This window comes from Lathyrus oleraceus, chromosome 6, assembly GCF_024323335.1.
Source record: "Lathyrus oleraceus cultivar Zhongwan6 chromosome 6, CAAS_Psat_ZW6_1.0, whole genome shotgun sequence".
NCBI classification, from domain to species: Eukaryota; Viridiplantae; Streptophyta; class Magnoliopsida; order Fabales; family Fabaceae; genus Lathyrus; species Lathyrus oleraceus.
This window is the reverse complement of record NC_066584.1, coordinates 331,817,464-331,830,774: the sequence shown is the minus strand read 5'-3', so window position 1 is coordinate 331,830,774 and position 13,311 is coordinate 331,817,464. Positions and strand designations below refer to the sequence as shown.

The 13,311-nt window shown below is 33.8% G+C and overlaps 1 protein-coding gene across 1 annotated transcript; it reads left to right on the top strand.

Moving 5' to 3' along the window:
• Window positions 1-10,820: 10,820 nt before the first annotated feature.
• On the top strand, window positions 10,821-12,956 carry LOC127097726 (high mobility group B protein 10). The gene is made up of 6 exons (XM_051036222.1): window positions 10,821-11,128; window positions 11,412-11,487; window positions 11,610-11,781; window positions 11,916-12,026; window positions 12,158-12,363; window positions 12,435-12,956. The coding sequence occupies exons 1-6, from the start codon at window positions 10,968-10,970 to the stop codon at window positions 12,738-12,740; spliced, it is 1,032 nt and encodes a 343-aa protein (XP_050892179.1). The 5' UTR covers window positions 10,821-10,967; the 3' UTR covers window positions 12,741-12,956.
• Window positions 12,957-13,311: the final 355 nt, after the last annotated feature.

The following is a 13,311-nucleotide window of genomic DNA, read 5'->3' as shown; positions in this document are numbered from 1 at the left end:
TACGACTTTATTGTCCTCGCATGTAGACGCCTCTTTTCCTTGTTGGGCTTATGGTTCGCTGCCTCATCTCGCTAGCAGAAGTTGGATTTGTCTGATCCACATAAAGAATCTCAGTTGACATATTTTTTTAGGTGTCCCTCCTAGATCATCCTCTCGATTTCCTTCTTGAGTTGGTAACAGTCTTCGAAACGGTGCCCTTTAATTCTATGGAACTTGCACCATCTACCTAATTCATGACACATCACGCCCGTTTTAAGAGATGAAGGTGTAGGGATGTTGTGTAAGTGATGACCTCACACCAAATCTATTAACGGTAAGTGTTCAGAGGCGTGAAGCTCTCTGCCACCTTGCCTACTCTCTTGAATGCAATTTTATCTTTGATGAGAGAGGTGTAGTTGGTCTTCTTATGAACCTTCAGCGTTAGGAACACGCTCTTTGACGTCTTGCACCTTATTCTCAACGTTTCTCTCCTCTTCTTTTATATAACATTTTGAATTGGTGACCACTTCTACTAACGAGAGTTATGTCTTTTGGGTGAGAGACTTATTGAAGTGTCCCTTCTTTAGACTATTCTAGAACGTCTCCACAAACATCTATTGATTTGAAGGGACGACCCTTATGGTAGATTCATTTAACAAAGCGAGGTAGTCCGTCAACGATTGAGCTAGTTCTTGATAACCGACAATGGAAGTCCAGGGTAGACCCATATACCATCGCAAGGTGACGTCCCTGAATTAGAGGACTGAACATTGTACCGATTTTTCGAGTAAGCATATTAACCATCTCGTGGTTACTTTCATCAAACAATTTCCTTATGGACAACATGAAATTTATCGTTAGAGAGAACGTATTTGGAGGGGCAAATCCAATCCCTCCATGTTGTGTTATTCGACCAGGGTTGCTGATAGCAGACTATGACGCCACATATGGATTCAAAGGAGACGATATTGTTGCATCATTATCTTCATATGTTTACGTGTTACTCTGTAATCCTTCCATCGTCGTATTTGGCATACCATAAGGGAGATCCCTAGAAATATGTGACATCGTAAAACCTGACACATACGAAGGCGTAAGATCTCTTATAGTAGCATGTGTGGCCTTGGGAGTAGTTTAAATGCTTGTTGTCACAGGAAATGAAACCACCACTCCTGATAACGATGTTGCGCTCGCTATTGGGGGCAAGGATAAGTTCATTAGTTCATGTGGGATTTGAAATCCATGTCGCTTCAAGTGTCGATCTGACAAGTTGTTCAGTGCCTGAAGTGTCTTTTTAGGGAAATGAAGTGTTCTTAGGGAGAACCATTTCAACTAGAGTTCTACCACTCCTCAGGCGTATAAAATCCAGACGCAAAAAAAAAACAATTTTCAACACAAGAAAAGACTATCAACAAATAAAAAAAATACAACACTTTTTTAAAAGAAGAAAATTCAAAATTTTACATAAACAGATCCAATGGGGCGTGTCAATTTGTTCACTGGTAATTTGATAAACAATCACTTAGTATTAAATTTATTGCTTGAAGGACCAAACTAGTAAATTTTGGGGCATGTTGTGCAAAATTTCTGGATAAAAAACGTGCATTAATGTTGTCAAGTTTTCGATGTTGACTACTTTGAAAAAAGATTAAATTTGAAAGTAAATGTGACAACAATTTTGACTAAGTCGGAATGATAACTTGAATGAAAATACGACAAGTAAATTTAGATAACATGGAAAGACTTTATTTGCATAAGTAAAAGTTGGTAGACAAGTACATTTTCGTCAGAGACTCGTTTCTCGCTTGCATATGGGTACTTTGAGTTTGTATTGAAGTTTACAATGATTTTTCCATCTTGCATCATAACACTAGAATCCCTATTTATAGTACTATAAAACTAATTATCTTCAACGTTCAACTATCTTCCATTCGGAACGTCATTTATGCATGCTTCATTTACCTTTAATTGATCTCCACATGTCTTTGACACTTTGGATAAGACCAAAAAACAATTATTTGGTTCGATTTTGGATTTGCTTTAATTGAATCTCCTTCGATCTGTCGAATTGGTCAGCAACCCCTTTTTGGAGATTTCACTAAGTACCAAAATAAATTCCCAGTATGTCAAACATTGAGATTTTTCCCAAATTGTCTATGGTCGAAAGGCATGAAATCTTGCCTTACGCTTGTGGAGAAATTTTAGCTAATTCCCTTGTCGAGTTTAGGGATGTCAATGGTGCAGGTAATATGCGGAGGATGCTTCCTCACTCCCCGCCCCGCCCCCCAATATTTTCCCCATCCCCGTCCTCTATCCCTACCACGGGGGAATATTATCCTCTATCCATATCCCCATAGATCCCCACGGAGAATCGGAGATCCACGGAGATCGAATCTTAACAAAATTTCTATACTTTTCGATCAAAACCATGACACTAGTATTTCGTTATTTTTTTCTTTTAAAAATATATATCTTTTTTTAAAAATAAAAACACATCTTGCATCAATAACAAAAAAAATTCAATATTTGCAGTTACGAAAACATAACCACTAATTGAATGAAAAATAGGTTACTAATTAGAGTATAGTGAAGTTGAAGAGTAATTACCATAATCACAATGAATAAATGAGAGTGGTTGTTGTGATGATGATGAGAATAAAGGAAATGAGAAATGGAGGAGACAAAGAGAATTGAGAAAAGAAGAAGAGGAAACAGTGTATATATTGTATGTAATTGATGCACTTTTTTAGGGTTAGGTACTTGGGTAGTAATACAATGAAACAAAAAAAATGACCCACTAATATCACTTCATTTTCTAATATATAAATTTTTTTATTTAAAAAACATGCATAATTATATAATAAAATATTATATAATATATTATATATAAAATTTAAATAATATGGTCGGAGTTAGGGAATCCGCGGGGCGGGGGATACTTCCCCGATCCCCGTCCCAAAGTGTCATTAGGGGAATTTTTCCATCCATCCCTGTCCCCATGTGGGGAAAATCCTCAAATTTGGAGCTCCGCACAGATAATCCCCACGGGGATCCCTATTAACAGATGCAAATTAACACCCCTAGTCGAGTTAGTACATTGAAATTTCTTGGCTAACAAGATGTTGATGGAGACGATATTACTCATAAGGGTCACTACGCCCATTGAACTTCACCAAAGATAGAGACTTGAATCCTTTAGGGACACACATTTCCCATATTTTTTCTGAAAGTGACTGAGGATCCAACACTTCAATCTCTTCTGAGGATTGGTCTCTTACTGGAGTCTTTGGATGTTGAGGATGTTGTCCTCTAAGATTTGATTCTGACGACATAGTTCATCCATGGAGGAACACATCTCTGCCATGTCATTGGCGTATTTGCTTCCCATGGTATGTTTTGACGTAGGGGAAAGTGCTCTCCTGTTAACCATGGTTGATAATGTCTGGGTACATGAGTGAGGGTGATAGTGAATATGGTGATTTTAGAAGAATGTGTAATCCAGGTTACTTTTACCGGGCCCCCACGGTGGGTCCCATTATACTATGCAAAAAGTACAGGTGTGTGTGGTATCCCTACACGAGTAGATGATACTCAGAGGTCTTAGTATATTTATAATAGTTAGGGCTTGCCTGAGGCGTTGAGAGACATTGTATGATGGTGTTTATTACATTTCTGGTGGTATGAATGACAGGTTCACGTGAGGTGAGAAGCTCTGTGATATACATATATGTTGGTTAAGTTATGTATGTCTCTCTTCTATTAGGGGATAAGTATATATAGAGCTGATTGTGCCCAGGGTTTTGGAAATCCTAAGAAGATGTAACTGCTCTTATTTGACTGTGAAAGACCGATGACCACCTATTTTTTAAGGAAGTCGTGACATGACTCGTTCTTGTATGACCAATAGAGAGATAAGAGCATCAACATCCAAATAACTCATTTGCATTCTTTAAATAGATCCCATTAAATTTTATTTATTATTTTACACTTCTCAATTATTTTAACAACTCATATACATTTTTCATATATTCATACAACTTATCAAATACTCTAAAATAGGCCTCATTAAAAACCATAATATACATTAAATTTAATTATATACTATATTTTTAATCTAGTTACAGTGTTAAGGATCGTTATGTTGCAGAAGAATGTGACCAAATTGAAGAATGTTTTTTGAAGTCAAATATCCATTTTTTCTAATATAATATCTTGGGATTTTTTTTAAATAACCAGATTTTTCAAAAAAAAATCGAAAATAACCAATAATTCAAAAAAATTACCCAAATAACCAGGTTTTGTAGAGGATGCGCCAGATGAATTGGCGCACCCCAATGCAGTAAGAGGAGACACCAATAGCATTGGCGCATGCATTGGGCTCCTCATGAGGAGCCGTCAATGTTATTGGCGCATGCATTGACCCTAATGAGGAGGCGCCAATGCTCCTGGCGCCTAGGTGCATTTGGTTGGTGTATGCGACAATTCATATGGCGCATACACCCCTTGTATTTTTTTAATTTTTTTTTAATTTTTTAGTTTTTTTAATTTTTTTAATTTTTAATTTTTAATTTTCATTATTTAATAAATAAAAAATAGTAATGGAAAAAAATAAATTTATTGATGATGTAATAATTGGTTACATTGGACTGACAATAAATTAATGACCGACCCGATTATAACGTCCCCCTGTTCCACATCCAGATGCGTTAGTTTGTCTCCGAGGTCTCCCACGATTTTCTTGAGGTGTTTGAGGTCAACACGCCAATTACTCGTGAGTTAATAATATTCTCAAGAGAATCTAATTTGAGTGTAGTATCGCGTATCAACTATTTCAGATTTACACCTTCATAGTCATCGCACTACATCCTAAAGACCAAGTGGGGTAAATGGGGTTACTAAGGTCCTCAGCTTCTCAGGTTACCCAAATCAATATAGTATGTGTTTTCACAATTGCTTGATCAACAATACTAATTGTAAAGGGAACCTCCACGTGAGTGGTGGATTCTCAAGTCAGCTTGTTCGGGATTAAACTCCCTATAAGCCTTCTTGACTATACCACATCCTATCTTATTTATGTACACTCAAGTTCGGGTTAGGACTTACCTCACCACACAATGGATCACCCAAAACAAAGGTCCAAACAAACAAGGAAAACAACTAATAATAACAACACAAATATAATCAAAATAGGCTTAACCCTCTTTCAATGTCTCCCCAGTGAAGTCACCATTTCTGTCGCGGTGAGAATCAAATATCAAGCTATTGTATTAACTTGAATCACAAAACATTAAATGTTCACCACCGAACTTTAATTTATCCAAGGGAATGGGAAAAGATCGAATAAAACCCTAATTGTGCAATGTAAAAACAATGCGAAGAGATCTAAAGTTCGGGGGTTGGTTATACTAAGGGAAGGTATTAGCATCCTCAGTATCTATAGTATCCTATAGGAACCTTTTGAAAGTATTTATGTCATGTTATTATTTGTTTGCTATTATTTGGAAATGTTTTGTTGGGAATGACCTAAAGGTTTTATTAAGTTTGCTCGCCAAAACTTCGCAGTCATGTGCCTATGTATCCTTATAAGGATGGAATCAGAGCAACCGTAGTTCACCTAACTAAGGGTGAAAGAACACTTGGTAGTGATCAAGGTTCCAAAGGGAGAAGTAAGTGTTCATAGCAAACATACTTACAAGAGTTACCAAGTAACTCTTACTTGAATCTAAGTTGAAAGTGAGAATGACTCTAACAAGGTCAAAGGGAAACTAGGGATTGCTAAACTACCTATGACATTAAGTCAATAAAGATGTCTTTCCCTTGGATTTAGGCAAAACGATAAACAAAATATAAGCAAAATGAAGAAGAGGTTAAAGCATGACATCAACAAATATAAGCACATGATAAAGAAAGATGTTCATGCATGACATCAACAAAGATAAACAAATGGTAAATAAGATGTTCAAGCATGACATCAACAAGAATAAACAAGGATGAAGATGATGTTCAAACATGACATCCACAAAGATAATCAAATGAAGAAGATGTTCATACATGACATCAACAAGAACAAACAAGGATGAAGGAGATGTTCAAACATGACATCCACAAAGATAATCAAATGAAGAAGATGTTCATACATGACATCAACAAATATAAGCACATGATAAAGAAGATGTTCAAGCATGACATCAACATAGATATGAAAGCATGATCATAATAATATCAAGCATGGTAGGTATACACATATGTACAACATGTGAACATGGACAAAGGTACAACAACATCAACCAAAGATGTATAAAGTTACATGAATGACATGGATATATCATCATGAAGAAACAAAGATGAATGGCATAACAATTCATGAACATGTATATGGATGTCATAATAAGTATGAATGAACATGTGTATGCATGAAGTAAGACATGGTTTCGGCATAACATCAACTTGATCCTGAAAACAATTTAAGGTATTAAATACATGCATGTTAAGGTTCAATATGATCACAAACAAAGGTTCAACATCACACAGAAAGTTTGAACATGTAAACATACAAGTCATACAAAGACATGTTACTACAAGTTTAAAGCATTTGTAAACACATAAACAAAGACAAACACAAGGGAGCACATGCACACAAAGGTCCAACAAGACATGAAATAATGACATGTGAATCATGAATCAATGGGAAAATAAGCACACAAAATTTCATGGCATATTAACAAAAGTTCAAAGTACATAAACATGTAAACATACATTAAAGTAAGTCAAAATTAGGTAAAAACCAAGAGGCACATATTAATAACATCAAAAAAAGTTCATATATGATTCACAATATTCATACAAGTCATGGTGATCAAGAAAAATTAAAGTATCAACCAAAGAAGGTCATTTGAAATCTTAAAACAATCCTAAAAAGGTACCAACTTTAGACAAGTATAAGTATGTGAAAAATAAATAAATTCTGGAATTTCTTTTCACTATAATAAAATAGACAAAATTTTGAACACATAGCAAAAAGAGTGGCTCAAAAAGGCTTAGGGATCATCAAGTTATGAGTCTTTGAAGTTATGAAAAATAATAAAAATAAATAGGCAAAAAAAAACAATGAATGAACATGTGTATGCATGAAGTAAGACATGGTTTCGACATAACATCAACTTGATCATGAAAACAATTTAAGGTATTAAATACATGCATGTTAAGGTTCAATATGATCACAAACAAAGGTTCAACATCACATAGAAAGTTTGAACATGTAAACATACAAGTCATACAAAGACATGTTACTACAAGTTTAAAGCATTTGTAAACACATAAACAAAGACAAACACAAGGGAGCACATGCACACAAAGGTCCAACAAGACATGAAATAATGACATGTGAATCATGAATCAATGGGAAAATAAGCACACAAAATTTCATGGCATATTAACAAAAGTTCAAAGTACATAAACATGTAAACATACATTAAAGTAAGTCAAAATTAGGTAAAAACCAAGAGGCACATATTAATAACATCAAAAAAAGTTCATATATGATTCACAATATTCATACAAGTCATGGTGATCAAGAAAAATTAAAGTATCAACCAAAGAAGGTCATTTGAAATCTTAAAACAATCCTAAAAAGGTACCAACTTTAGACAAGTATAAGTATGTGAAAAATAAATAAATTCTGGAATTTCTTTTCACTATAATAAAATAGACAAAATTTTGAACACATAGCAAAAAGAGTGGCTCAAAAAGACTTAGGGATCATCAAGTTATGAGTCTTTGAAGTTATGAAAAATAATAAAAATAAATAGGCAAAAAAAAACAATGAATAAAAACAATATTGGGACAAACAAGATTTGAACCCCAGACCTCTTGCACACTCTAACCATTGGAGCAATGATACATCCAATAAATAAAATGCAAACACTAATATACATAATAAAAGGGTTCAAGAACTTGGAAAATGGCACAAACTCATCATCTTCTTCCTTGTGTTCTTGCATGTTTCTTTTTATTTTTCCTCAAAACTTCAAACAACCATAACTCTCTCAATTTTCCATGAAATTAAAAACCGTAAGAATCTAAATTGCTCTATTTTTTGCAAGGAATATAATGGTATCATTATCTCATCCTAAAACTCAATGTACAAAGCGTGCCAAGGCAAAAACCAGAACTGCACTTTTAATTTTCAAACAATAAAATCTCAATGCATGAGCATGGTATAATGCATACAGTAGCAAACATACAATAAACACATTATATACTACATTTTTACTTCAATAAATATTCAAGAATGATGCATGAACAAGAGTTTTCAAGTGTAAGTGCACTTACCTATTGGAGAAAGTCCAATGCTTCTTCTTAGCTACTACAGAGATAAGAGAAAGATTCTACCAGCCTTGTTGATCCTTGAGGATAGTGTTTGAACAATGAGAATGGCCAGAAATAACTTGTATTATCTCACACAAATGTTCTTGCAAAGTGAAGAAGTGAAATGGTGAATGATAAAATAGATGCTACGGAACTTGTTCAAGTGATTAAACAAGCTCTAAATGATGTCTAGAGATGATTTGTGGTGTTTGTTTGGAAGATACACGTGGAAAATAAGTTTGGTTAGAGAACTTGCAAAAATAGTGCGATTTTGCAAATTCTAATGGAATGGGAGTTTGATGAAGTGTTGAGGGGTTATTGTTGTGTGTTTTGAGGCTTAAGGGATCCCTCTATTTATAGGAAAGAGTGAGGATTGGAACTGATTAGAAACAAAAGTTGTGAAGTTATGGTTTTGGTTGAGAATGAATGAGAAGTTTGCATGAATAATTGGGTTTCAAGGAGTTTGTCATATTTCCCTAGCCTCTACAAGATTGCTTCTGATCTCTTAAGATTGTTTATGATCTTTAGGGACAAGTTTCAAGGGTGAAAGAATGAGTTGTTGGCATAAAGCTTGCTTTATCAAAGTAGTAATTTGACCTTTTGCAAATTCACCCATAAATGGTATAATGCAATGGACAAAACCTCAACTCCTTGTGTAATGCACTTAGGATTCATATAAACATCTGATTATGGAGATATTTGTACACAAGAGGACCTGCAATCAAGAGATTTTCACATTTGAAATGGTTTTCCTCCAAAATTTCATCATGAACATGACTTGAAATTCAAGTTTGGAACCCCAACTTCTCATTTTCGAAACTCACAGCTCATGCATGGGAAAAAATGTACTTGTACTTTTTAAAAAGCCCCAAACATTATCTACAACTTTCATGTTTTGAGTTTTTTCTGAATCAAAGTGGATCATGATGAAAACTTCCTGTAAAGTTTATCACTTTTTAGGGATCAAAGCTGACTTGAAAATTTTCTAAGTGTTTCAACTTGAGACACCAACTTTATGTCCTCATAACTCAAAATCCTTGCACTTTTATGGAATCAACCCTCTAGGACAAAGTTGAAGTATGGAACAAGAACTTTAATTTGAGCTTTGTAGAAAAGAAAATGACTGCTGGGATTGGAAGTTATTGATTGAGAAAGTAGTGCACTTGAACATGAAATTTGGATACTTAGTGAATTTTTCAATGTTTTCAAGATTGCCCTTTTTGCAAGTAACCTCATTTTTCTTGATCAAATTCATCAATTAAATATATAATCATGAAATTTAACTTGAGAAGTTCATATTTGATCATAAATCTCAAAAGTCAAAGGTTTGACTTTGTAGTGCACTGATTGTGTATCAGATGAATTTGAATTTCTTGATCTTCAATGAATTCAAACTCTTGAGCCAATTGAACATCATGGATGAGTCCTAAGATGTACTTTAGTGTGTTGAGTGATGTCTCAAGGCTTTAGATCATGTCTTGATCAAAATTCTTAGATGAAATTGAATGTTGTTGAGAAACCCTAATTAGTGAACCAGATGAAAGTGAAGCTTGATGCACTTCTGATTAGGCCACAATATCCTTATTTGTTGATGGAGAGAACTCTCTTGAGTGTATGAGAACTTGATTTATTGATGATTAATCCAAAACTTTGATTGATCAATCCTTTGAGCTCTTTGAGGGAAACCCTAATTCACATATGAAACAAACCAGACATATCTTGATCTTGAGGTTAGCTATGCATGAATGATGTCTAGGATGAAAATGATTATGAAATCTATGGGTAAAATTTGGGGTGTGACAGGTTATTTTCGATTTTTTTTTAAATCTGGTTATTTAAAAAAAAAGAATTCATATCTTGGAGGTATGTGAAGAAACTGTGGAAAAAATACGTATACTTATACTCTAACGGTATTATACATATTTTCTATCTTAAAGATGAGATCTCCACACTTCGTAAAGATAACGCCTAAACGATGTCTTAGACGAGACCTTGAAGTCGCCCTATTTAGGACTTGCACAAAATATAATACTACATAATTTTTTTACTCAACAATACTACATAATTAAAACTCAATTTTTACTAAAAATTGGTTTTATAGATGATTTCAATAAAATATATTAAATAAATTATACAATAAAATAAGGATAAAAATGATAGGAAAGAATGCTACACAAAAATAAACTATTTCCTTTATATATTATTATAAAATATATATTAGCGTCTAGATGGGAACCCGTTTTTTTTCTTTTCAAATGTGTATTGATTAAAATATAAATAATGTTTTATATTTAAATATAATAATAATAATAAATTATATAAAAGTTAAATAATGATTTCAATAAAGATATTAAATAAAATTTAAAAATTATTGAAAAAAAATACTACACCACTTTATTATATATTGTTATAGATAAATAAGAATAACATGAATTGTTTAGTATTTGTACATAATAAAATATAAATAAAAGAGAGAATGTTAAAGAGCAGCATGTTTGTTGGGAAAGTGTGCGTAGCTACTAGTCCCTCAGAGTAATCAAGTATCAATTTTCAACAAGTCCACTCAAACAACAAAGAAAAGGAAAGAAAGTAATTGAGTTTAGTTAGTTTATAGCTCAAACATGGAAGGCAAGGAAGAAGTGAAGACGATGGTTTCATCACAACAACAACCAGATATCCAAGTCACCAATGTTGATGTTAAACACTACTCTTCTCCTGATGACTTAGAGACCTTTTACGTCAAACTCACTGACCTTCTGGACTCCTCTGGTTTCACTCTCATGTATTAACTCATTTCTTCATTCTGCTTCTCTTTTTCCTTTTTGCCCTAATTTTTTTAATCTTCATTTGTATGTATATTAAGGGAGGGTTATTTTTGGTTATTTTTTATTATTCTGTTTAGTCGGTTTAGTCGGTTTGTTTGCTAAAAACTGAAATGTGTTGTTATTTGTTCTCTTTATAAGTTTGGAATAAAGAATGAGAAAAAGGTGATGTGAATGAAATATGAAACACGAAATGCTATTATATATAACTTTTTTATGAAATGTTTCAATTCTACTCGACAGTTTGAATGTCCGAGACACAAGGTTAGACTTGTACCAGTTTTACTTGGAAGTCACCAAAAGAGGAGGTTATCACCAGGTACTTTTGTTTGGTTTTATGCATCTATTCATATATTATAGTATGTAGCTTCTATTTATTTGCACATTAAGTCTATCTATATTTGTTAATAGAGACTTATGTAATTTCCGAAATGTTTCTAGGTTGGTAAAGAAAAGAAATGGGGTGAAATTGTGTCTGCTCTAAAACTGGAAGGAAACAATGCAAAATTATGTCTTCAACTTGAAAAGCTCTATGCAAATCTTCTTTACAAATTTGAGAAATTTTACTTCTATAGGTTTCCTGCTTCTCAAACTCCATCTGCCACCACCAAAGGTTTATTCATCTAACTCACCAATTTCTACTTTCTTTCATTGTATTATGTTTTCTTGCATTTTCGTACTAAGTTGAACACGTGTGGTTTAACATTGAATACTACTTTCTTTGCTCAACACCCTCAACTTTTTAAGGTTCACCTAAAAGGAAACAGAGCTCAACCACTAGTTTATCCCAACTAATGGATGATGGAGATTATCCAACAGCGGCAAATATCTCCAAGGACTACCCTTTCAAAATGACAGGTTATAAGGATCTAGAATGCTCATGAGACAAAAACTTAGTTCATTGATTGAATGAAAATGGTCACACTCAAGTGTTTGTATTTGGTAACTGAATTTACTAAGGTTCCCACACATGTTTGTTACTTATGCAGCAATACCTGAAGTGCTCCTGCAAACACCATCAAAGGACAAAGAAAAGAAGAAAAATCGAGGTGTTCCAATAGGACGAAGTGGATATCAAATTTTCCTCAAGCAGGAATGTGCCCGATTAAAAGCTTCTCGTCAGGATATAGATGGAAAAACACTCATGCGCGTGGCTGTTGATGGATGGAATAACTTGTCAGACATTGATAAAAAGGTAAAATAGATGATGAAATTGTTTTTGCTTGGAATTTTCCACTTCTAAGTTCTAAATACTTTTTTATGTAGCCGTATTTGGAAGAAAGCAAGAAGATAAAGGAACAAAAGAAGGAAGCAACGATGACTGAAAATAATAAACAGAAGAGCACTCAAGATCTTAACAAGGATGACAAGAAGCCTAATCTGTGCAGTGGTAACTACTACTCTGTAACTTTGCAACCTCAAGCAAATGACCCTCTTGTGAACAATGCAGCAGTGAACTTGGCTTCTAAAGTGACAGAAAAAACATCTAAGGATCCCTTCTTCCCATTTGATTTGGATGCTTATCGTTCTGCAGATTTGGTGACTGGGATAGCAACCGGAGAACCCAAATAACTGACTGTACTAGTTATTGGGCAACACTTTTTTGGTTTTTGAGGCAATGCTATTGCCAGTGGCTGTGCATCAAGTGGTTTTCCCTTTTTGTGACTCAAACCAAGCTAAGTTGCTGTGTATTTATAGTTTTGAAACAGCACCAACAAGTTTAATGAATAGACATCAATGTTTGCACTAGTGAAATATGTATATAAACCATATCTATAATTTAAATAAAAACAAGTTTAACATTTTTATTAAATAAATCAGACTTAATGAGCATCAATGTTCTATCCTTAACTAAAATATGAACACAACAATTTCCTTTAAACAATGTAGATGTTGAAAGTGACAATTTGTAATGTAAGGGATCATATGGTTATGTATGAAAGACTACTTCCCTGTTTAGCTTTAGCTTGAAGCAACACAACAAATTTCCTTTTAACAATGTAGATGTTGAAAGTGACAATATCTAAAGTAAACGATCATATGGATGTGTATGAAGGACTACTTCCCTATTTAGCTTTAGCTTGATTACATTAAGATTCACAAATAATTTACTTCTAAGAGGGGCACATTCTTGGAAGAATTT